The 27,323-nt window shown below is 37.3% G+C and overlaps 1 protein-coding gene across 4 annotated transcripts in view; it reads right to left on the reverse strand.

Annotated features, from left to right (window-relative positions):
- RBBP8 (RB binding protein 8, endonuclease) overlaps positions 1 to 27,323 on the reverse strand; it is a 96,230-nt gene that overhangs the window by 32,895 nt on the left and 36,012 nt on the right. For all 4 annotated transcript variants that reach the window (XM_032152654.2, XM_032152656.2, XM_032152655.2 and 1 more), the window contains exons 5-12: positions 26,443 to 26,555; positions 19,841 to 19,907; positions 12,310 to 12,485; positions 9,437 to 9,541; positions 5,109 to 5,206; positions 3,357 to 3,469; positions 775 to 1,666; positions 567 to 693 (exon numbers count right to left, since the gene is read on the reverse strand). In XM_032152654.2, coding sequence (XP_032008545.1) covers positions 567 to 693; positions 775 to 1,666; positions 3,357 to 3,469; positions 5,109 to 5,206; positions 9,437 to 9,541; positions 12,310 to 12,485; positions 19,841 to 19,907; positions 26,443 to 26,555 — 1,691 coding nt within the window. The remainder of the gene's footprint in view (positions 1 to 566; positions 694 to 774; positions 1,667 to 3,356; positions 3,470 to 5,108; positions 5,207 to 9,436; positions 9,542 to 12,309; positions 12,486 to 19,840; positions 19,908 to 26,442; positions 26,556 to 27,323) is intronic.

Here is a 27,323-nt window from a genome sequence, read left to right on the forward strand (position 1 = left end):
GGTGGGCGCCTGTAGTCTCAGCTACTTGGGAGGCTGAGGCAGGAGAATGGTGTGAACCCAGGAGGCGGAGCTTGCGGTAAGCCAAGATTGTGCCACTGCACTCTAGCCTGGGAGACAGAGCGAGACTCTGTTTCAAAAAAAAAAAAAAAAGTATACAAGTATATACATGAATATGTTTACAGATACACATGTAAATGCAAAGAAAAACGACAAATGTCCTATGGGGTGAAGAACGAAGTTTAGATAATGAACGTTCTAACTTTTATTTTTAAAAATTCTGTATAGTTTAAACTTGTTAAAGCTTTTGTAAAGAAAATAAACTATATAAAATAAATCTACAAAATCATATATAAAAGTAGGTATTAAAAGATCTCAATTCATTTTTTTCAAAAAGCATAAGAACAGAAAAATCACCAGTAAAATGTGAGAATCGTCCTATAAATACAGACACCTGAAGGAAGAAATAAGTTTTTTTCCAAAACAATTCAATCTATTTAAAAAAGTAAATAATGACATTCAATTTAAAGTCATTAAAAAAGTGGAGATCCTGTTTATGGTGTACACACCTTGGTTGTTTTGTAGAGACTTTATTTTACCAGTTCTACATGGATTTAACTGAAGAACTGATGCAAGTTCACATCCTCCATGGACTGACCTGGTTTTTATTTTTATTGGCTCATGAGAACCAGCACCCTAAAACAGAAATAATTGTTAGCTCTAAATGAAATCACAAGCAACCATTTTAATCAAAATCCTTGAACATTTAACACAAACCTTTATGTCATCTAAAACATTCTCAGTCTCCAAACTTTCACGTGGACGTAGAGGAATTTTAAAGACAGCATTTTCTTCTTTTATCTGTAATGACGATTTATTGTCTGGAGAGCATTTACTCAAGGGCTGAAGGGTGATGCATTCCTGTAAACAGGGCTCCCCTGGGGAATCTTTGGGCAACGTGCAGTTGTCATCTGAGGCCTTACGGCTTGAGGAAAAGCCCTTTGGAATGGTCTTCAAAGCCTCATAAAGAGTCACTTGCCTAAATCTGTTTTTAGAAGTCTCACTTCCTTGACTTTTCTCTTGACGCTGAATAGCTGAAAATCGATCAGACAGATCCAGAGGTTTATCCATCATACAGTCTCCATTCATGGAAAACTGATTATCCATTGGAAAAGGGAAAGCATTTTCTTTATCAAAAGAAGCTTGGGGGCAGCTTACTTCATGTTCACTTTCTTCCTCAGTTTTCTTCCTTTTGGATGTTCGGCCTCCCAGTGATTTCAGGGGCTCCAAATGTTTATCAGTGTTAGAATCTTTAACGTACTCAGTCCTATTCTGTTCACCTATGGATTCACTTATATTTTTATTTATAAGTATCTGTTTATTAGATGACTGGATAATGATCTTGTTCACTTCAGACCCAAGACTATGACGTGTGAAAGGGGCACTATCTTCAGATTTTGATCTAGTTTTTTCTAATCTAGATATAGAAGTGTTGGTAAAAGGGAGTGTTTTCAGATGTTTTTTTTCCCCAGGCTGTAAAAGAGAAGGGGACAAACTTGTATTCAAATCTAAACCACTTTTGATACTAGAGGTAGCTCCAAATACAGGAGATGACACTCGGGTAGATAATTCTTCTTGAGGAGGAGTCTTTGAAGTAGAATCTGAAAATCTAAATAAAGAGTGATAACAATTCTTTAATACAGAATTAATAGTAAGGTCTTATCTACCTCTTAGAAGCAAATGATTAACCAAAATTTAAGACAAGGTACAGCTTTTGGCTTCTCTTCATTTAGATGACAAAAGAGAAGGGGAAAAGCAGAGGAAAATGACATAGGAAGTATTTCTCAATACCATAATATTCATATTTAAAAAATTTTTCCTAAGTACTTTAAATAACTTTATTATACAAAAAAATCATCTTTTGCCAGGCGCGGTGGCTCATGCCTGTAATCCCAGCACTTTGGGAGGCTGAGGTGGGCAGATCACTTGAGGCCAGAAGTTCGAGGTCAACCTGGCTAACATGGTGAAACCCTGTCTCTACTAAAAATACAAAAATTAGCTGGGTGTGGTGGCACACACCAGTAATCCCAGCTACTCTGGTGGCTAAGGCACAAGAATCACTTGAACCTGGGAGGTGGAGGTTGCAGTGAGCCAAGCCTGGGTGACAGAGTGAGACTGTCTCAAGAAACAAACAAAAGTCATATTTTAATAAATTCCACTGAGAACCTAAGTTCTTTTGTTATGACATTCGATCATGAGTAACTCCAAGAAACAAAATTCTTACACTACAGAATTGAACATAAATTAAGATTCAGCCTGTCTCTAGCAGAGGAAATATGCATAGAAAGAGCAGTAAGTTTAAGTTTGAAGATGTGGGCTGGGTAAGATCTCTGGCTCCACTACTTAATAGCTATGTGGCCTTAAACAAGACATTTAACCTTTTTGGAGCTGCATTTTTGTAATCTGTAAAATAAACCAAAAATGAGGGTGACAAAATCTACTTTAATCAGTTACTAAGATGACAGACTGTAATATACATATATAGATAGATATCTATATATCTAAAAACCGAAAGCTCTTTTAAAAAGCAAAATGCTACATAAATACAGGTACAGTGGCCCTCCTTATCTGTGGGTTCTGCATCTGTAGATTCAACCATGTGGCTAGAAAATAATTTGGGTAAAAAATCCAAATTTCACAACATTCCAAAAGGCAAAACTTGAATTTTCCATGTGCCAAGTACTATGTTGAATCTTTGCAAATGGACTGATATGTAGGCATTGTATTAGGTATTATAAATAATCTGGAAATTACATAAAATATACAGGAGGATATGCACAGGTTATATGCAATAATGATGGCCATTTTATGTAACAGACTTGAGCATCTTTGGATTTTGGTACCCATGGGGGAGGGGGTCCTATAACTAATCCCCCACTGATATTATGGAATGGCTGTATTATTAGTTAATAGATATTCTGAAATTAGTAAAAATGAGATGCAACACAATCTTGGAAGCTCATCCAAGCTTCCAGATGCATTTTGTAGCACATCCAGTTTTTGGAAATATAAACCCCGAAGGGATGACTGGCTCTTTAAAGGAGCAGAGTGACAAGTACTGGGAACAAGTACTGCTTGACAGAAACACAGAAAGTAGCTAAAAATGATATCCGCCTTTCTACTGTAATGCAAAAAAGCTCTCAATTGGTCAGAAACTAGGGAGACAATTTTTAAAGTAAAAATTTATATAACCACAATAACTATATGTTGAAGGAGAGAAATGGCTTAATTATATGGAATTCATTGTAATGGGATCTCACCAATAGCTTATAAGTTTTCACCAACGTGCCCTTAATTACCTTAAACTATCTTCAGTATTTCTTGTAGATTCCTTAAAAGGCTGTTTCTTGTGATCTCCTTCCAGACAGTGGTAGAGCTCATCACCAAGGGGGCTCATGGGACCTTGAGTTTCCTTCAAGAGTAAAATATGAAGCACACCCATGTAATGGGATTTGTTCATTCTTAAAAAGGGATGAAGTACTGATATATGTTACGATGTAGATGAACCTCAAAAATATACTAAGAAGCCAGACAAAGGCCACATAATGTATTATTCCATTTATATGAAATATTCAGAATAGGTAAATCTCTAGGGACAGAAAGCAGATTGGAAGTTGCCAGAGGATGCAAGTGGGAGGTGGAAGAATGAGGGGAGGAGAATGGGGATACATGATTAATGGGTATGAGGTTTTCTTTGAAGGTGATAAAAATGCTTTGGAACTGGATAGAAGTGATAGTTGCATAATATTGTGAATGTACTAAATATTACTGAGTTGTACACTTCAAAATGATTAATTTTGTTATGTTAATTTCACCACAATGAAAAATATGAAGCACATTTTAAGTTTAAAGAGAAAAGCCTCAATGTCTTACACAAGTATATTCTACTACTTGCATATGAAACTCCAACTCCAAAAAACAACATTAAGATGTGGGCAAGGGAATAGAGATAATTATTCATACTGACAGGAGATGAATTTAAAATAATCCTTTAGAGAACAGTGCTTCTCAATCTTTAACACGCATACAAGTCAACTGTAGATCTTGTTAAAATCCAAGTTCAGTAGGTCTGAGATTTTGCATCTCTACCAAACTTCAAAACTGATGCAGATGCTGTTGGCCCACGGATCACACGTTAAGCAGCAAGTCATTAGATTTCAGCTCCCTTAATCTATTTGGTGTCTAAGCTATGACTTGCCAGGTTTATGGGTAGGAGGGAATTAGAAACTATTAAAACACATTCAAAGTTCAAAGGTTAAAAACTACCCATTATCATTTAAGAATGAATTTAAAACTAGAAAGGACAAAAAAAATCCATATGTAATGAAAAACTATTTCAATTTTTAGAAATTCAACAGCAAGATAACTTAATAAGAGTACAGCTGGACATGGTGACTCACACCTGTAATCTCAACACTTTGAGAGGCTGAAGCAGGAGGATCTCTTGAGGCCAAGTGTTTGAGATCAATCTGGGCAACACAGCTGAGACCCCCATCTCTACAAAAAAAATTAGTTAGGCATGGTGGTATATGTCTGTAGTCCCAGCCATTTGGGAGGCTGAGATGGGAGGATCACTTGAGGCCAGAAGTTCGAAGCTATAGGGCCCTATGACTGTGTCTGTGAATAGCCACTGCACTCCAGCCTGGGCAACACAGTGAGACCCTATCTCTAAAAAATAAAACAATAATTCTGAAATCAACCTAAAGGTTTAGATCTTCTCTTAGATGAGGGCAGGGAGGGGGCATGAGAGAAGGGGAAGGGAAGAAAGTTGACAAAATCTCTATGCCATAATTACTCCCCTAAATTTTGACTCAATCTGTATCTCAAGAATTATAGATTCTAGATTTCTGAGACTGCTGGGCTGGACAACAGAAATAGGACTTTCTAACAATGTAAGTTTTGTTTCAGGCCTTTACCCAAGATCTTTAGATAAAATAATTCTCTTGCTTAATTCTCTAAGAACTGACTTCTTTTTAGGTTTTAATTAATTAATTTTATGTCTTTTTACATAAAATTAATTCACGTTATTGCCAAACTAAACAATTACTTACAGATTCTTCCTGAACACCAAGTCCAAGTGTTTCAGCAACAACTGTAGCTAAATTAAAAGATGACTTATCAGGGGTATAGCTGCTTGTTCCATGTGTTTCTAAGAATAAATAATAAACCATTTTAATAAATAATAAAACCAATTTTACAAAACTGTAGAAGCTAGACATATTAAAATGACAAAAGAGGAAGGAAAAGGCTCACACTTCATAGGATGGCACTAGACACATTTTAAAATTCTGTGCAAAAAGTCCAAAATGCCTACCACAAATGGCAATAAGTTGCAGGTCTATGCGTGCTAAAATTTTTCAAGTAAATTTTATGTTTTTCCTAAATGAACTGAATGCAATAGGTAGATAATTTTTCTTATTGCCACTGGGGAAAAAAATCTTAAAATGGATTTACAGTGGAATTACTGTGACTTATGTTACAGCATGAATATCAAACTATATTTACAGTATCTTTCATGAAAACATACTTTGTAGGAGAGGTTGTCAGCACTGCATGTTTCAGGTTAAGCTAACACATATTCATAAATCACCTATGTTCTAGTATTTTATAAAGGTTAACTCAAATATTTATGGAGCACTCATTATGTTCCAGGTATTGTGCTAAGCACTAGATGAAAAAAGAAAGTTCTTGTTCTCAAGGAGCTTATACAGTTGAAAGGTAATAAGAGAACTGCAACAGAATGTGATAAACATTATAATAAAGGTACATAAAAGGGGTGATTTAAACACAGAATAAGGACTCCTAAATCTCTTTTGGGAAATTAAGGAAAGTTACAAGTGATGCCTAAGCTGACTCGAGAGAAGGAAGAATATGGCAAGTTAACTGGACTGGGGACAGAAAATAGAATTCTAGGTATAATTAAGAGTCTAGATAAGTGAAACAAAATTGCTTGTTCGGGGAACTACTCGTGGTTTGACTGCTAGAAGTCAAACTGCAGAAGATGGGGGTAGGACATGAACCCAGTTAGGTTGGTTAGGGGTCAGATTATGCTAAGGAGTTTCAAATTTATCCTGTAGACAATGAAGAGATATCTAAGAGTTTTAAATAAAACAAATGCAGTGTGTGGGCTGAAAAGGTATTAGTGGCTGTGACACACTCATTAGGCAAGAAGCAATCACTAATAGGCAAGAGGACTAATTAGATTACTAGAACATGTTGTCTTGATGAGAGATGCTAGTAGCCTAAACTAGTATAATGGGGCACAGAAGAATATGTAAAACAGATATGTAGGAGGTGGAATCAGTAAGACTTAGAGGCTGTTTAGCAAAAACAGATGAAGCAGAAATCTAGGATGACTCAAAGAGGCATGTATAGTGTCATTCACTGAGATTGCAAATGCAAAGATGAAGAGTTGGTTTGACAGGTTAATTGTCAATTGTAGACATGCTAAAGTTGAAGGATATCCCTGTAGAGGTATCCAACAGCAGGCGGATACATTGATTGGGAATCCAGGAAAAAAGTTGGACAGAGATACAGGTTTGGGATTTATTAGTGTATGAGTCAGAGAAGACTATTGACTATAGGTGACATTCCTCCAGGAAGAGATAGAAAGTGAAGCTGGGTACAGTGGTTCACGCCTGTAATCCCAACACTTTGGCAGGCCGAAGCAGGTGGATCACTTGAGCCTAGGAGAGCGAGACCAGCCTTGGCAACATGGTGAAACACTGTTCTACAAAAATACAAATATCAGCCAGACATGGTGATGTGTGCTTGTAGTCTCAGCTACTTGAGGGGCTGAGGTGGGAGGATCACTTGAGCCTGGGAGGTCGAGGCTGCAGTGAGCTGTGTTTGTGCCACTGCACTCCAGCCTGGGTGACAGGGAGAGACCCTGTCTCAATGAATCAATCAATCAATCAATCAATCAATAAATAAATAGAACAGCAGTACCATATATTTTGGAGAACAGCAACACTGATGACGTTTACAGTCAGAATCAGTTCCAGTGTAAGGAGTAAGACAGGGTTTGTGAATGCATTCTCCTCTCTTCAATCCCTGTAAGTCTCCCTCCCTCCCTTCCCCTGTACCCCACTCCTCTAGCACTTTTCTCTCTCCTCCCTTCCTCCTTCCCTCCCCCTTCCCTCTCTCTTGCTCTCTCTTCCTCTCTTGCAGGTGGGGGTTAGGGAGTAGAATCCATACTACAGTGAGTTGGAGTGAATGGGAATTAGGAAAGTAGAGACATTGAGTATAGACTATTAATACTTTTTCACCTCTGAAGAGAAGCTTAGCTAAAGGTGGAGATTATTAAAAGGGGGGTTATTTTTTAAAGATGGAAGATAACATATATGTGTATATATTTAAGAATAAGCCAGCAGAGAAGCTGCAGATACTGTATAAGGAAGATAGGACAAATAATGGAGCAAAGACCTGGCAGCAGCAGAAGAGAATTGGTTCTAGAGAGCTGAGAAGCAAGGATCTGCCACACTCCGTGTTGTATCCCTAGCACCCTTTGCTGGACCCTGAGCCTCCATGCACATGCACACATACTCATGGACAGACAAACAGACACACGTTAATATAAAATGATTTGTAGCTTTCAGAATGTAACTTTTACACTATTATAAAATGAATAAGTGATTAACCTTGACCAACCCTCCCAACTGGGCTCTGGATCTCATCTCTCCTCTGACCTTTTTAAGGATGTAGCAATTGTTCCCTCTTTCTCCAGAATTACTAATTTTCTCCTCTTTACTTGATCATCCTATCAACATAAATAAATGCTGATCATGCTATAATATTCCATCTTGAAAAAATCCTCCCTCGACCAATGTTCTTCTTTAGCCACTGTCCTGTTCTCTCCTCCTCTTTACTGTAAAATGTCTGGGAGTACTTGTTTGTGTGTGCTCTTTCCACTTTCTCTGTCCTTAGTTTCCTTTGAACATGAGACATATCTCAGATGGTCACCATTACACCTTAACAATTTTTATCATGTTACTAGTTTAACATTCAATGATCTCTACGTAACCAAATCCCATGGTCAATTCTAAGAAGTCTTCATCTTACTTGACTTATTAGCATTGTTAAACACAGTTGATCATCCCTTCGTCCTCTCTCCACTTGGCTTAAAGGATATCATTTTTAGTTTTCCTATCTCATTGGCAGCTCCTTCTCTGTTTTGTTGGTTCCTACTCATTTTCACAACCTCAACAGCTACAATATTTTCTCTAAGGGGGTGAAAAATGGTTCGGGGCAGGGGGGAGCAAAAAAAACCTTACTACGTATAAAGCACAGACATACGTGCATACACACATCACCTAAACAGATATACAGTAGGTCTGCAGTAATAAAATTCCAGCAGGGAAGGGATTGAGGGGAGGGGGGAAATGTCTAAAAATGCTGGGGTGGGGGTTCTTCAACAAAAGAAAAGTTGAAAATCATGGCTTTACATAATGAAGTTCCCCAAGGCTCAACACTTGGACTTCTTCTCATCCCTATCTATTATCACTTGCTTGGTAATCTCATCTAGTTTCATGGCTTACATGCCATCTACATGCTGATGACTTCCATATGTGTCTCCATCCTCAACTTCTCTAAATTCTAACTCACATCTACTCATGAATCCAAACTGTACTTGAATGTTGAGTTTGCCTTTCAAATAGAATATTCCTGAAACCAAACTTCTAATTTCTACCCACCCCCACCCCAACCTATACACCTGCGGCTCCCAGTCTCTTCCATCTCAGTAAATGGTAACTCTATTTTTCCTGTTGTCCAAACCAATCTCCCCTTTACTCACTCTGCTCCAGCCACACAGGGTTCCTTAATGTTCCTCAAACAAACCAAATGGCATCTTCACTGCAAGGCCTCTGGGCTTGCTAATCTCTCTGCGTGGGTGCCCTTCTCCCAGATAGCCACGTGACTCACTTCCCTCCCTCAGTCCCTATGCAAACGTCACTTTACAAGTGAGGCTTTCTAATATCCCTTCTTACCTTGCTTTACTTTTAGTCAGAGCACTTGCTTCTATCTGACATAAATTTTATTACTCCCTCAACTAGATCATAAGCTCCATGAGGACAAGGGCTTTGTTTTATTCAGTGCCTGGTATACAACAGATGCTTCAATATTTGTTGAACAAATAAGTAAATCACAGTAAAGCCTTCTTTACTTAAAATTATGAGTAATTTATATTAATAAGATTAGGGATATTTATATGAATAGGATAACATTACTTTCCAATATGAAAAAGATAGTAAACTAGTAATATAAACAAAATCATATGGAAAATACCTTTAAAATATTGTCTAAGTTAGACTGTGGGTCACTGTTACCCACCAATAACCACAATTTTAAACTTGTAAAGTAATCTCAGTATCTTGCTTACTGGCCATTGGAGATTGACTTTGGTCATAAGTGTCAGCTACTAGGATTTCATTTTCATTAGGATTATGTTGTGGATGAGTTGAAGACTTGGAAACTTTTCTCAATTCTAAGGGGAGAAAAAAATAAGAGATTACATAATAAACAATGATGATGAAAAGTATTATCGAATTATTTTTATTTATTCATATTTTAAATTTTTATGTATCATCTGTATTTAACTACAATATAACTACTGTTTTATTGACATAATTATCGTATTCTAAGAAGTAAGCTCCTTTAATTTCACTAAGAAACAAAGCTGTTTAAGCTAAGACATTGGGAGAGAGGGGACTAGAATAGACAGCTTCTTCTAACCCAAATTGCCTAGAGTAGTAACATTTTGGTGTTACTTTTCTATTTGTTACAAATCAGCAGGTTAATTTAAAAAGGTATACTGGACTGGGCACAGTGGCTCATGACTGTAATCTCAGCACCTTGGGAGGCTGAGGCAGGAGGCTCTCTTGAGCCTAAAAGTTCCAGGCTGTAGTAAGCTACAGATCACACCACAGTACTCCACTCTGGATGACAGAGTGAGACCCTATCTCAAATAATCAATCAATAAACAAATGATCAATCAATCTAATGTATACTATATCATTTATCTCCATGATCTTTGTTTTAGAGTTTTTATTTTCGGGAAGGAAACTCTGAAGCATGCTTTATCAGAAATCACTCCAATATTTAAAGATTTAGTTCAAAGAAAACCAAAATAAGGACGAAGTAAAGTGAAATGGTTTTACTATTTATAACTTGAGAGTAATATTAAAAAGCATTATAAATCTTAAAATAAGCAAGCAAGGGAAGTTAGAGAACAGGACTAGTCATTAAAGCATTTAAAATTATTATTATTATTATTTTTTTGAGATGGAATCTCGCTCTGTCACCCAGGCTGGAGTGCAGTGGCGTGGCATGATCTTGGCTCACTGCAACCTCCGCCTCCAGGGTTCAAGCGATTCTCCTGCTTCAGCCTCTCGAGTAGCTGGGACTGCACACGTGTGCCACCACGCCCAGCTATTTTTTTATATTTTTAGTACAGACAGGGTTTCACCATGTTAGCCAGGATAGTCTTGATCTCCTGACCTCGTGATCCGCCCACCTTGGCCTCCCAAAGTGCTGGGATTACAGGTGTGGGCCACCGTGCCCAGCCTTAAAATTATTTTAAAATCATTTGTATGGCTCAAAGTTGTCGTACATCTTAAAACCAAATTTCAGATTCCAAGTAAAAAATGATCAGAACAAGGTTAATGCAAGTGAATTAAATTTCTAAATAGTTACGTGCTGCTTTCATACAAAGAATAAACCAGAAGCATTTACATTGGTTACAAAAGACTTTCCTAATATGAAATTGTTTTCTAGATACTCTTATTTGTGAATTTAAACCTGATCTAAATTATGCAGTGATTATCTTTAACGATTCATGTCCTGTCTGATAGCAAACTAAAAAGTCAATGGATATTCATTTTAGATCTATGATTTTGCATTTTAACTTGGCTCCTATTTAAGTGTAGGATTTTTAACAGTTCTTTTGTTTTCCACTAGATGGTGATACAAACGCTCATAAAATGTGGCAAAATTGTCAATGTTCCAACATCTAAGAATAAGATCTGCTTATTTGTTTAAAGGCATATTTACTGTCAACAATTTATTTGTATTATACAAATATAGTACTACGTATATATCCCCCGCCCCCCCATGCTTTCCTTGTTGCAAAGAGTTTAGGTTAAAAATTAAAGTCTTTACTGTTTGCTTTAGATTAATACTAAAAGTAATATTTGTACCATGACACATAACAAATTTTGGGACTATGTGAAAAGACAGTTTTAAAGCATTTAGCAGAAATGATAAACTAGGCTGGAATTAGAAACATGCCACTGAAAAGCCACAAAGTGGACACATTATAACACCATTTCTTGATTACCACTAACTCCTACAAATTACAACAAATAAAAATAGCCAGTTACAGACAGCTCCAATGGCAGGAGTACCCATGTGGCAAGACCTGGAGAGTAGGAAAGTTCACAGCTAAGAAGATCTGTATTTGAATTTTGACTCATCTACATAATAGCTGACCTTGAGTGAGTTATTTAACCTTTCTAAACTATCTTTCCTTATCTATAAAACAAAAGAGCTGATAGTTATCTCACAAGCCTGTTACGAGAATTAAAACATAGCAATAATACATGCAAATCACTCAGCATAATACCTGGTACACAGGAGGTAGAAATTAAGTTCCTTTCCTTTTGGATATATACACATAGGAATTTTTTTTTTTTTTTTTTTGAGACAGGGTCTCGCTCTGTCGCCGAGGCTGGAGTGCAGTGGCACAATCTCAGCTCACTGCAAGCTCCGCCTCCCGGGTTCACGCCATTCTCATGCCTCAGCCTCTCCGAGTAGCTGGGACTACAGGTGCCCGCCACCATGCCCGGCTAATTTTTTTTTTGTATTTTTAGTAGAGACGAGGTTTCACCGTGGTCTCGATCTCCTGACCTCGTGATCCACCCGCCTCGGCCTCCCAAAGTGCTGGGATTACAAGCGTGAGCCACCACGCCCAGCCATACATGGGAATATTTTTAAAATAAAAAGGAAAAAGAAACTATTTACTACATTTATAAAATATGGTATATTTACATGTCATATAGACGACACGTATCTATACGTAACACGCGCAGACAATGCCTTCTCAGTCACTTTACGAATAGAAGTTAAACTCATAGTTGTACCATGGGATACCGGAATAGTGACTATCTTCTTACCACTAGATTGAATAACATAAAAACTAGTAGATGAACACTGGTTTACAAAACCAGAGAAATAAAATACAACTCCAACTCTTACCATCTGCACACAAAGAGTGCTCCAATTTAGTATGTGTTTGTTCTGTGTATCGGACATGGGGGTTCTCCTTTCTTCGTAGCCGGTTAACACCAGAAAATGAGAAGGCTGTTATCGGTGAATCTGGAATAACGTCTTCCTCACATTCAAGCTCAGCTGCTTGATGCTGTTGATCATTCCTAGAGAAGAATGACAATGGAAAGAAAATCAATTCAATGAGTATTAAAACATTTACTACATGGCATGGAGTTACAGTAGAACACAAACGTGAAGCTCTAAGGGATGTAATCCCTTGCATCTAATGTTCCAAACCTAAGTAGATAAGTACACGAATAATTACAGTACCCCAGTGGGGAATACTATGTGAGAAATGAAGTAGAAAGTATAGTCAATAGCACTTCAGGTGAAATTAAAAGTATTTCAAATTGCAGACAAGATCAGGAGAGAACCCACAGTCTGAGGAAAGGCATGTAGTACTGTGTACTTATGTTGGAGAAGGGAAAGCTGGAATTACATGAACGAGAGCCATGAGCTAAGTGTGCACATAATGTAGAAAGCAAGAGGAAAGAAATTAAGGTTTTAGAGCTTGGATATAATGTGACAATCTAACAGTATTGTGCAAGATTGGGACAGAAGGACAGGAGGCAAGGAAATCAATTAGACAGTGGCTATAATAGTCCAGGCAAGCCGCTCTGTCTGTGGTCTGAACTAGAATATTTTAAGTACATATGGAAAGGAAAGAACGTTAAACATCGTGGTAGTAGAATTAGCATGCTTGACAAATACAGGATGAGAACACTAACACCGATAACCAATTTTTATTATGTGTTTACATTGCCTGGCACTATTTAAATTATGAGTTTAATTATCACAACTCTGTGAGGTATTACTACTTTCATTTTACAAATGAGGAAATGAAGATATAGAAGTCATTTACTAAAATAGTAACAGAGTCAGGATTTAAATCTCAGCAGTCGGACCCTAACAATAACACATTGTTAACCAAATGTGTTATCCATAGTCTACAAGAAGGCTTCAAAATTTGAGTTTCTGTTACTGCTTTTATCTAGGCCCCCTTATGTCTACTCTCAACAACAGTCACAAGAGTCCTATTAAGACATAAGTTGGGGCTGGGCGTGGTGGCTCACACATGTAATCCCAGCACTTTCGGAGGCTGAGGCGGGCAGATCACGAGGTCAGGAGATCGAGACCATCCTGGCTAACACAGTGAAACTCTGTCTCTACTAAAAATACAAAAAATTAGCCGGGCGTGGTGGCAGGTGCCTGTAGTCCCAGCTACTCGGGAGGCTGTGGCAGGAGAATGGCATGAACCCAGGAAGCAGAGCTTGCAGTGAGCTGAGACCATGCCACTGCACTCCAGCCTGGGCAACACAGCGAGACTCCGTCTAAAAAAAAAAAAAAAAAAGACCTAAGTCGGGCCAGGCATAGTGGCTCACACCTGCAATTCCAGCACTTTGGAAGGCCCAGGCAAAACCCTATTGCTACAAAAAAAATATACTAAAAAATTTGCCAGGCATGGTGGCACACGCCTGTAGTTTCAGCCACTTGGGAGGGTGAGGTGGGAGGGTTGCCTGAGCCCAGGAAGTCGAGGCTACAGTGAGCTATGATCATGCCACCCCACACCAGCCGTGGCAACACAGTGAGACCCTGTCTCCAAAAAAAAAAACCCAAAGACTTCAGTCATATGGATGAAATCTCATTAAAACCCTGTCACATCTGCTCATTTCACTGAGAACACAAGCCAAAGTCCTTTGATCCATGAAGATCCTACATGACCTGATGGTGCCCCTCCCATATTTCCTCTTTGACCTTTTTTCCTATTATACTCTACTCCTGCCACACTCTCTTCCTTGAGGTTCCCCAAACACACCAAGCATACTCCCACCTTAGGTTCTTCGCTCCAATTGTTCCACCTGCTTGGAATGCTCATCCCCAGATATCTACATAGCTAATTATCTCTCTAATCTCCTTCAAGTCTGCTGGAATTTTACTGTTTAAAATTTTACTGTTTAAAATTTTACTGTTTAAAATTTTACTGTTTAAAATTGCAACCTCCCTTCACACACCTTAGTACTCCTGTTCCCTGTTATTCTGCTCTATAAACTTTATCCACAGCATTTACTGCTTTCTAACATAGTATGCAATTTACTCGTTTTTATTTATTTAGATTTTTTTTTGAGTCTGAGTTTTGCTCTATTGCCCAGGCTGGAGTGCAGTGGTGCAATCTCAGCTCACTACAATCTCTGCCTCCTGGGTTGTAGTGATTCTCGTGCCTCAGCCTCCCGAGTAGGTGGGATTACAGGCACGCAACACCATGCCTGGCTAATTTTTGTATTTTTAGTAGAGACAGCGTTTTACCATGTTGGCCAGGCTGGTCCCAAACTCCGGACCTCAAGTGATCCACCTGTCTCGGGCCTCCCAAAGTGCTGAGATTACAGGCGTGAACTACGGCGCCCAGCTGCAATTTATTTATTGTATCTATTGCTCACTTGTTAGAATGTAAGTTCTAAGAGGATAGGATCTTTGGTTCACTGATGAATCACAAGAGCCTACCACAGTAGACATATAGTAGGTATGGCATAAACATTTGTTGAGTGAATATGAGACATTCCCAGATTCTACTAGAGAATAAATTTGTGTGGATCTAGGCATATGTTCTTGCCCAACTCAATTCAGGATCAATTGTAACTGAAAGATTGGGTTTGAATTGCATTGTGGATGTTGAGTAAAAATAAAGTTAATTGACTTTCCCATGTCAAACCATTACTGACCTTATGTGCCAACCAATTGTTACCAGTCTGTCAGACATCTAGGCTTTACATGACCAAATCAGTCTGTCCTATTAGACTCATATCAACTTGCAATACTATTTCCAAATAAAAGCTTATATAGTGAGAACTGTATGAACTATGACCAACAGAGACTTTTAAGACACATTAATTGGAAGACAAAGACTAATTTTTCCCAACAAAGATTTACACTTTAATTTCCTGAATGATACCAATATTATTTGTAGGCTTTAATCCTACATTTTATACCAAGGAACAATCTTTAGAGCTAATGTCTAATTATTTAAAATTTTTTAAATTTTAAATAAATAAAATAAACATAAAATAAAATAAACATAAAATTATTTAAAATTTTATTTTAGGTTTTTGAGACGGAGTCTCTTTCTGTTGCCCCGGCTGGAGTGCAGTGGTGCGATCTCAGCTCACTGCAACCACTGCCAGGTTCAAGTGATTCTTGTGTCTCAGCCTCCCGAGTAGCTGGGACTACAGGTGCACGTGCAACCACACCTGGCTAGTTTTTGTATTTTTAATGGAGACGAGGTTTTACTATGTTGCCCAGGCTGGTCTCAAACTCCTCATCTCAAGTGATCTGCCCACCTTGGCCTCCCAAAGTGCTGAGACTACAGGCATGAGCCACTGTGCCCAGCCAAATTTTATTTTTAATTGACAAATAATAATTGTATCTACTTACTGGGTTCAACAAAATGTTTTGATACATGTTTACACTGTAGAATGATTAAATCAAGCTAATTAACATCTATCACTTCACATACTTATCTTTTTTTTGTAGTAAAAAACATTTAAAATCAACTTGGCAATTTTGAAATATACAATCATTATTTATTAAGTCACCATTCTGTGCAATAGATCTGGTATCTAATTTTTAATCTCTTCCTGTAATTCTCTTATTCTGGAAAAACAGTAAGTTAAAGTCATATGAGAAAGGCTTATAAATTAATGGAGTGTGAAAGCTATCTGACATAGCTTTAACTAATCACGTCACAGCCTGCTTGCCTATTAGTCATAAAAATTCAACCTGAAACATGAATGAGTCACGAGAAGCAACTGATTTCCTGGCAGAGTCAATGTGGAAGGAGCTGGGATCACATAAGGAAAAAACAAACAAACAAAAAACAAAACTAGCTCTAATTAGAGGTGCCCAAACTAAGTAAATGAGTGCTGGCTTTGTCTTCCTTTGTCATAAAAGGAAAAAACAAAACTCCACACGTTAACCAAGTTCATTCTTTAAAACATTAGTCTCACTGATTTTCTGAGAGAAAGAGTTCATGCCACAGCTTTTGGTTAAATTAATTATGTACATTTGTCCTCCTTTCACTTTTCCTTCTGATGGCTTGAGCTGTTTGATTTGTGGACCCCTGCTCCCTCTTAAACTCCTGTCAAAACTGTTTTAGTTGGTTTGTATCCCCAAAGACTTATAATTATGGATCTGGGGTTTCCCTTCATGAGTCTGTAAAAAAGTTTTAAATATTCAGCTTTTTTCCTTTTCTACTCTGAAGAACTTAACATTTCCAGTTAAAACATAATTTAAACTTAACGAAGTAATGTTATAGCCACTGTAGGGGAGGTGGCAGTACTGCTCCACTGATCGGGCTATACCTAGAATATTGATTTCTTAATTCAGATATTGACAAACTAAAACGTTTTTTAAAATTCACAGTTTGAAGAGTTGAAGTAATGCCACATGAATGAACAGAGGATATTTAATGCCACAGTTAATGAACAGAGGATATTTAATGCCACAGTTAATGAACAGAGGATACTGACTCTAGAGAAAACAAGACTCAGGAGGGCCATGATAGCTGTCTTCATGTATCAAAAGAGACATCAAGCAGCATAGGAGAATAGACTTGCTTAAGATGGTCCCGGAAGGCAAAGTCATAATCAAGAAATGTAACTTATAAGCAGTGTAATTTCTATAAACTTAGAATTTTCTAATAATTTTGTCTCACTAAATTTAAACAGGCTTTGGAAACAGTAAACTTCTACTAGACGTGTTCAAAAAATAGCTATTTGTTAAAGAAGCTATATAAGGAATTCAATTTAGAAGAGGGTTGAATGAAATGAATTCTACAGTCCTTTGAACTCTTACATGTATAGACTCCCTGGACTTTCACTGACCCATCACATCTATTTTCTAAAACGAAGAGATGATGACCTCAATACCTAGCTTTATACACATTTTTAACTTTATAGTGGCAAAATTTTACTAAATAATTTTGGTGTCACTAATAACCGCCCTATCATATAAGCCATCTGTAACATCAAAACTAGCTCAGAGGAGTTAGAGTTACTGCATTTAACAAGCAGAAGTCAAATAATATTTTCTTCTAAAGTTCAGGGGAATTTCAGGCACAAATAGCATAATATGACAGTGGTTTAGGTGATCAGAGAAAATTAGGTTGCCTTTACAAGATGATACTTGCTTTTTTAAAAACAAAACAAAACTGCTGAGCAAAATGCAATTTCTTTGCGACCAAGCTACAAAAGAAGTTGGTTCATGAGAATCACAACTATCTTAAATTTCAGAACAGAATAAAAGACAAAATCAGATCATCTCCTATACTCTTTTGACTAAGCATGTCCTAAATAAACATACATGCCTTAAGCTCATCTATATGATTACTCTTTCCTGTAATTTCAAACTTTAACCTTCACTTCTTTTCTAAAATATGAGTTTCAACGGAAAAATGTGCTTGAGAACACTAAAAATAAATTCTAAACTAATTAGAATTCGTATTTCTTTTTTTTTTTTTTTTTTTTTGAGACAGAGTCTCACTCTGTCGCCCAGGCTGGAGTGCAGTGGCGCAATCTCGGCTCACTGCAAGCTCCGCCTCCCGGGTTCACGCCATTCTGCCTCAGTCTCTCCGAGTAGCTGGGACTACAGGCGCTCTGCCACCACGCCCGGCTAATTTTTTGTATTTTTTAGTAGAGACGGGGTTTCACCATGGTCTCGATCTCCTGACCTCGTGATCCGCCCGCCTCGGCCTCCCAAAGTGCTAGGATTACAAGCGTGAGCCACCGCACCCGGCCTAGAATTCATATTTCTACCAAGCAAATGACATGATACAGTTTCAACCTAACTTATACACATTGGTTTTTGAGGCAATCGTCTGTCTAATTCTGTGTTAACTTCTACACACTTGGTATCTCATCCCTTTGGTACTCATAAAGATCAAGGCTGATGTGTTCAAAATACCATAAGCTACGTACATACATAATCACTTCCCATAAATTAATGTAGGTCAACAATCACTTATCTAAAACCAGACAGGATTCCAAATTCAGATTTTTTAAAAAATGAAAGTAATACAGTAATACAGAACATATATACATAATTACATAACAGCTCCAGTGGAGTCTGAAGCATCATCCTGTAATCAAACACATTGATATTTTCACAGCAAAACATATGAATACTAACATGAAGTGGGATAAAAACTATAAACAGCATTCTGCCATTGCAGTGAGGTTAGGTTGTGAATAACATTTCAAAAATAACCTTTTGGGTTTTAGAATTGCATGTAACAGACTGTGGATCTGTGTCCTGTGTTCTCTCTTCATTATACAGCATTATTAAAATTAGAAAGTGCTGACGTTTTCTTATAAACATTTTATAACATCAGTTTCATCTCATAGGTTCCTTTCCTCATCTGACTATTATCTCTCCTCAAAATTCCCTTTGGCTATCAGTATTCAGTAGACCGATCACATGGGAGGAATATCAGAATTCTATTGGATATCCATTATCCTAAAAGTATACTGGTAAGAATGATAATTCTACTTGTGAGATGTGTTCATCCAAACATAACTATTCTAAGCCAAAATAATGTTGCATCTACATAGTTTTACTGAAGTTCTTGTAGATGTCTATTTAAACGCAACAGGATCTTTAGGAATGCTGTAATGCCATTAGGATTATCCTGAATCCTAAGTTTTCAAAAACAGTGTATAAGCTTTATATAAATGGGAACCAAAAGTCAGTCATATCTCTGCTCTGCTCTGCATCAGTCAGATCATATCTAGAAAAATATTCTTTTTTTGAGACACTGTTGGATAATGGAAAGAAGAGGCTTTTCAGAAAAAATATGGGTCTGAGTGACAGTCCTATTACCTACTAGCTGTAAGATGATAGGCAAGGTATTTGACTTTGTGACCTTTGGTTTCCCCATTTGTAAAGTGGGGATAATAAAACTACTTTGCAAAGTCACAGTGAGAATTAGAAATAATAAACATAAAACACAAGAGGAAGTGGCACACAAGATAAAAGTTACTGGTTTTATTTTTTAAGAGAAATGGGGAGAAAAGGGAAAAAAATAAAGGAAGAAAGAAGTTCTACAGGCCTGAGTACTATATAAGAGGAAACACTTATTCAGTTTGCCCTTATGAAGCTTCTGGGACAGGGCTGGAAGGGAGCTAACCAAACTCAAACATCTGTTTGAAATATAAGTATTTTAATAATGTATTATTTATAATAAATCATTATAAAAATTAAAATGTTTTAATTACATGTTGACACTTTCTTCCAGCACTAATCTAAGAGATGCATTCACACTATGCTCTCAAAACACAAGAATGTAGTGATTGTATTTTTTAACTGCAGAACACTTCATAATTTTTAAAATGAAATCTGCAACTCTTACAGTATCTTCATGGTTTGTATAGCTAAGTAAAATAAAAGAACAAGGCCGGGGGAAAATACTTACTCAATTTTCTGCTGGAGTTGTTCAGAAAGCTTTTTATTTTCTTCCTGTAGAGTATTCCTTTCATTCACTTAAAAACAATGTGAAAAAGAAGGCAAATAATATATTTATATTAACATTTATGTCAGGCTTTCAAATAAAATATGTCAGCATGTATGAAGAAATTAGTACTTCTAATCCTAAATCATAATGTTTATTCAGGGTTAACACTAGTGTGCAAAACTAATTCGTTACTAGGTAGGGAGTACTACATCTCACACTGTGCCAGTTCCATGTAACTGATTAACTGATAATTTTATGTAATGCTTGCAGGCAAAAGAGAGTACTTCATGTACTAGGGAGTATAATTATTCATACTGAGGACAAGAAAGCATTCCATCTGGTTACTCAGTCCTACTAATTTCAAATACCATTTTAGCAAGAGTCTCTATCTTGAAATTAATTTGATCATAAAAATAAAATAGGCCGGGCGCGGTGGCTCACAGCTGTAATCCCAGCACTCAGAGGCTGAGGTGGGTGGATCACTTGAGGTGAGGAGTTCGAGACCAGCCTGGCCACCATGGTGAAACCCCGTCTCTACTAAAAACACAAAAATCAGCCGGACGTGGTGGCGCATGCCTGTAATCCCAGCTATTCGAGGTGGAGGCAGGAGAATCACTTGAACCTGGCAGACTGAGGTTGTAGTGAGCCAAAATAGTGCCACTGCACTCTAGCCTGGGTGGTGGAGAGTCTCAAAAAAAAAAAACAAACAAACAAAAACACCAAAAACGCTGATTATCAGTGTAATTTTTGTAACAAGCACATTTATCAAATCGAATTTTCTTCCTAGTCATACTCTAGGTTTCATAAATTATGGTATCAGTAACTTAAATATATCCATTGAAGCAGTATCTGTTTGTTTGAATCTCCACCAAATTTTCCTATCTGTATTTATTTAATTTACAAAGCAGAAATCCAGTTTTGGGCTGTAACTTCTACTGGAACCAGCATAAAACTCTCATCAATGCTTAGTATGATGTCACTGGTTAAGCATGTGTTTTAGTAAAAGAAGTAGATCCCAGAAATCAGGTCACAGTAAATACAATGAACTTTTACCAAAGAAGGTTAATCGTATTCTCAAATTTGTTAGTAATTTAGTGGTTTATAAATCTAAACATATTTTCTTACACTGAGTAAATTTTCTGGACTACCTACATGTGAGGTTATTCAACTACTTTTGTGGAGGATCCAAAAAAATTAAGATATAGACAGTGACCTAAAGCAATGTGCAGTCTAACAAAGGAGACAAGATATTACATAAACGCGTTTTATAGGTTTAAAAATGACAAGGGCAATCTAGAAGTACAAATAAAGTACTAAGGAAATTTCCATGTAGGAAGACGTTACTTTGGGCCCTTGAGAAGATCAGGAAGGCATTCATCAAAAAAATGGCAACTGAGCTGGACAGGAGACTATTCTACAGAGAGAATCAGTGGAACAAAGACTTGAGTATAATAAATGGTAGAAAGCTTTCAATAGCAGGTTAAGAAATTAAAACTTTATCTTATAGATTACCAGGAATCATTTTTCATAGATGAATGATGGGAAGACTGATTTGTTAGTACATATAGCATATACCAATGTGAGAAGAAAGTATTGACAAGACAAAAAGTCAGGTAGTCATTAAAAGAAATGAGTATCTGGACCTATGTAGAGGTGGATAAATAGGAAGTGAAGACCAGTAGAAGAACTGTAACAGAGGCAGAATCGTAGTATTTGGCAACTCATCCTTTGTAGGGTTGACAGAAGTCAAAGATGACCTTAGATTTCTGATTAAGATGGTTTACTTAATTTTCCCTCTCCAAATCCAAATAACATGACGACACTCTAAAATAAGTCTACTGCAATATTAAAAAGCCAGAAAGGGTGTCACTAACAGATCAGGACTATAAAAAATTTCTGGGCCGGGCGCGGTGGCTCACACTTGTAATCCCAGCACTTTGGGAGGCCGAGGTGGGCGGATCACGAGGTCAGGAGATCGAGACCACGGTGAAACCCCGTCTCTACCAAAAATACAAAAAAATTAGCCGGGTGTGGTGGCGGGCGCCTGTAGTCCCAGCTACTCGGAGAGGCTGAGGCAGGAGAATGGCGTGAACCCGGGAGGCGGAGCTTGCAGTGAGCCGAGATTGCGCCACTGCACTCCAGCCTGGGCGACAGAGCGAGACTTCGTCTCAAAAAAAAAAAAAAAATCTGAATTATTTAAAAATAGGCTCAGATTGATGGTAAAATCCAATGAAAAAGGGCCTTTAAAAAAGGGAGTTTTCTTAGCAGAATCTCATACCAATTCTAGTATCAGAGGCAACATGGCCCACAAATTGCTAAATGGGTATATAAAGGGTGCCTAATAGTTGCCTTAGGCTAAAGTCATGAGGATAGATCTCTAAAAGTTTTGACATAGGAGTCATTAATAAATACCGAGACAAGAAAATCAGAGCAGTGCTCCCAAGTAACTTAAAGTAGACATGAGAGAAGGCACTTTCATGCTCAGAAGACGAACTATCCATACGGAAAAGCTCTCTAGCAAGGTCTTTCCCTCCCATTTTCAGTCATTGGAGTAGGGTCCCTGTAAGATTTACTATCAGCAAAGCAAGGATTCTCCCTTGGGCTAATTAAAAGGTAATTTTACTTAAAGGTAATTTTTTAAAAAAGTATCTAGCATGTAGGGCTAAAAAACTCCAAAACTATACAGAAATGAAATACTGGGCAAAAGCTGCATGTAAGTGGAGAAGAAGATCATAGTTCAGTGCTTTAAAATTCTTGCATTATTCAGAAGAGAATTAAGACATTAACTTTAAAAATGCATGTAAGGTGGATCAACTGAGGTCAGGAGTTCGAGGCCAGCCTGGCCAACATGGCAAAACCCCATCTCTACTAAAAATACAAAAATTAGTCAGGCGTGGTCGCACGTGCCTATAATCCCAGCTACTGGGGAGGCTGAGGCAGGAGAATTGCTTGAACCCAGGAGACAGAGGTTGCAGTGAGCCGAGATAGCATCACTGCACTCCAGCCTGGGGGACAGAGCAAGAATCCATCTTTATATACATTATATATACATGTTCAAATAAAACAAGATCCTAGTAAATCTAGATGAGTCTCGCTCTGTCGCCGAGGCTGGAGTGCAGTGGCGCCATCTTGGCTCACTGCAATCTCCGCCTCCCGGGTTCAAGCAATTCTCTGTTTCAGCCTTCTGAGTAGGTGGGATTACAGGTGCCTGCCAACCATGCCTGGCTAAGTTTTGTATTTTTTTTAGTAGAGACGGGGTTTCACCATCTTGGCCAGGCTGGTCTTGAACTCCTGACCTCGTGATCCACCCGCCGCGGCTTCCCAAAGTGCTGGGATTACAGGCATGAGCCACCGCACCTGCCCTAATTCTTTGGATCGTAACAGAACCTTGATAGCAGAAAAACTGAATGAACAAAATGATGATTTAAATGTATGTTCCCCAATTAAAACATTAACATATCAAGCCTGTCTGTTTTAGAAATTAAACACTGGGGCCAGGCACGGTGGCTCACAACTGTAATCCCAGCACTTTGGGAGGCCGAGGTGAGCAGATCACGAGGTCGGGAGTTCAAGACCAGACTGGCCAACATAGTGAAACCGCGTCTCTACTAAAAATACAAAAAATTAGCTGGGCGTGGAGGTGGGCGCCTGTAATCCCAGCTACTTGGGAGGTGGAGGCAGGAGAACTGCTTGAACCTGGGAGGCAGAGGTTGCAGTGAGCAGAGATGACGCCACTGCACTCCAGCCTAGGTGGCAGTGTGAGACTCCGTCTCAAAAAAAAAAAAAAAAGAGAAATTAAACATTGGTTCACCCTAGAAAACTTATCAGTAAAACTCACTATACGAACAGATGCTAATAGTTTTATAAATTCACAATTAAGCAAAACTTAGCAAAAGAGGCACAGAAGGAAATATCCATAACTTAATTTCATGTATCTACTAGAAGGCCACAGCACACTTAAATGTAATATAGTCTAGTCTTCCCTTATGTATCAACTGCTATTCTGGACAGTATTTTAAAGCCCCTTAGGCCAATAACGTATGTAAAGAAAAACAATCACCAAAAGAAACTAAAAATAATTGAAAGAAAAGATGAAGTTGTCACTATTTGCAAATATTTTTACCTAGACAATCTGCAGCAAAATAAAGCTAATGAAAGACGTCGGAAATCCTTAGTCATCTTCCAATGATGGAGTGAGTTGGAGGGTCGGGGTGGTTCCTGGCTAGTGAGACTGAAGCAAAAGTTATTGGGTAGGTGTTCAAAGAAGCTTTTTTTTTTTTTAAAGACTCTCCTGGCATGCTCATTTCAGCCTTTTGCTGCTGCTTCTTCCTTCTTGTATGAATGCAGTCACGAGGCCTGAAAAAACCTGCCATCTTCTGACGATGAGACAATAAGCTTGAGGATGAATGCCTGCAAACTCTAAAGATGGTAAATTTCTACTTCACATTCCATGTTAAAAATTCCAGATGGATTAAATATGCAAATTTACGTCTGTGTGTGTGTGTGTGTGTGTGTGTGTGTATATATATATATCATATGTACAAAAATTGGAGAATATTTTTATATTCTTGGGGATAGAGAAAGCCTTCCTAAACAAGGTAAGAAAATATACAAAACTTCCACTTGTCAAGTAGTTATAAAATGAAGTCAACAGGTAATAGCAAGATAGAAAATATATGCACAGTATATCTACCAAAGTGTAATAATCCTTCCATAATATATAAATAACTCTTAGTTATTCACTAAATTAAAAAATACAAACAGCAAATAGGGCAATTTGAGACTGGGCAAAGAATAAATAAGCCATTCACCCAAGAAGACGATCATATAAAATAATACTTGACTGGAACAGTAACAGGGAATGCCAATTTTAAAAAGGTATTATTCTTCACCCACCAGATTGAATATTATTAATACATTTTTGCCCAAATCTGAAGAAGATGTAAGAAAAAAATTCTCAAACATTCAAACAAAAAGTTGAGCAGTCCATTAAAGTGACAATAGCTAAAAAATTGACACCTATACTATGGCATACAATGCAGCCATTTAAAAAAACGTTGTCTTATACTTTAACACCTAGACAAGCTTTTTTGCTTGCTTGGAGTTTTTGGCTCTATTTTAGATAAAGTTGCTGGAAATCTATTAGATATGTAGACATTATTGGAGATTATTTCCAGTAGTACTAACAATAATATGACTATGGATCTCAACTACAGTTGGCCTTCTATATCTGTGAGTTCTAAATCTGTGGATGGGAAACATTTGGGAAAAAAAAATTCTACAAAGTTCCAAAAAGCAAAACTTGAATTTGCCAGACACCGAATACTACATTTAATTCACACAAATGAAGTGATGCGTTCCTTGGTATTATAAGGAATCTAGAGATGATTTAAAGTATGCAGGAGAATGTGGGTAGTTATATGCAAATACTATTTGACTTTATATAAGGTACTTGAACATCCAAGGATTTTGGTATGTGTCAGGGTCCTGGAATCAATACCCTACAGATGACAAGGAACAACTACATATTTATTGAGATGTAACAATTTTCTACTCATTGATAATATTCTTACATTCCTAAATAAATGTATGCACACGTTCACCCATATACACCACAGAATCTATAGACATATTAACATGTAAAGACTTCCAAGACATAGTCTAAAGTGAAATAACACATTAGAACACAAAGTATAGTATGATCCCGTTAAAATTCAAAAGAGAAGGGAGGGAAGTGGAGTCTAACAAGGGACAGAGACAGAAAAACCTAGACCTGGACAGATATGTATCAGACTATTAACAGTAGTTACCTCTGGGAGCAGAATAAAGCTATATTCTTTCTTACCTCTTTTAAAAACAATGAGCATATATTCAATATTCTTGCTTGAATAACCAGAGGATAGCAATATAATTAACAGAAAAAAATAGAAGACAGAGTTAGTTTGGAAAAGAAGATAATTAATTATATTTTGAATAAATTGATTGTGAGTTGCTTATGGGAAATCCAAGTAATGGTCACCAAAAGAAATAAATAGTTATAAGAGAATAAGGTTAACAGAAGTATTAAAAGAATAAAAGAAGGCAGCTAAGAATGCAGAAAAACTCTACACTCAATAGGTAAGGAGAATAAGCTGAAAATAGTATACTTATGAAAACAGTGTGTCATAAATACCGAGAGAAAACAAGTGTAGAACAATAAATTGTCCACTTTGTATTTAACTTTACTAAGTATTAAGGTTACATGAAATAAAGATAAAACCAAAGCAGCAAATATGGACACGTCCAAAAAAAAAAAAAAAAAACACCACCTGCTTCTTGTCTTACAACTGATGACTTAAGACCAATGTGGACAGTATTTGCACAACCTTTTTGTACCCTATTTCTTACTAAATTAAGCATGAGATTAAATCTACAAAAAGTACAAAAAAGGACATTTGAACTTTTACTAAATAAGGAAAAATACATGTAAACCATCCATTTAATTACAACCAATTTACTAATAGGTCTTAACAACAATACATTATATACTTTAAATAATTAATAAATGAAGAAAGGAAACTCACTAAGTTCTGTAATAAGTTTAAGATTCTGCTGCCGGATATTTTCAAACTCTTGCTGTTTTTTCCGCATATGTTCTTCAGTTACTGCACAGCGATCACATAATCCTGCTCTTAACCTATGAAACAAAACAAAGTATTTTTCATCCACTAAAAGAGATTTCCTTCTTTGGAATTCCAAGACTTTTATGAAGATTTAAGGAACTGACTTGGCAAATACTGTGAAAATCAACTAGATTAATGATGTTATTATACCTTTAACATATTCTTACATAGGCTGAAATCATGTTATACCACCATTTTCTTCAGATTGCAATTCTATAAAAATCTGCCAATTTTAAACTCATGCTAAGGGAACTTATTGAAGAAGCTGACCTTGTTTTAATTTATTATGGTCAAAATATGAACTCTAGTCCAATACCAAGGGGTAGAATTATACCTGAAGCAACTTTGCAGCTGCTTTGCTCAGCACAGCATATCACCCATAGTGTTCAATAATATTTTTGATGAAAAATTAAATTCATCAAAATTTATTTGTCAATATTGGCAGGGCGCAGTGGCTCACGCCTGTAATCCAAGCACTCTGGGAGGCTGCGGCGACAGGATCATGAGGTCAGGAGTTCGAGACCAGCCTGGCCAATATGGTAAACCACATCTCTACTAAAAAAATACAAAAATTAGCCGGGTGTGGTGGTGCTCGCTTATAGTCCCAGCTACTCGGGAGGCTGAGGCAGAAGAATTGCTTGAACCCGGGAGGTGGAGGTTACAGTGAGCTGAGATCATGCCACTGCATTCCAGCCTGGGGGACAGAGCAAGACTCCGACTCAAAAAAAAAAAATTTTTTTTTTTTTGTCAATATTGTTGAATAAAGGTCAAGAAATACAAGG

Source organism: Hylobates moloch, unplaced genomic scaffold (assembly GCF_009828535.3).
Source record: "Hylobates moloch isolate HMO894 unplaced genomic scaffold, HMol_V3 SCAFFOLD_5, whole genome shotgun sequence".
NCBI classification, from domain to species: Eukaryota; Metazoa; Chordata; class Mammalia; order Primates; family Hylobatidae; genus Hylobates; species Hylobates moloch.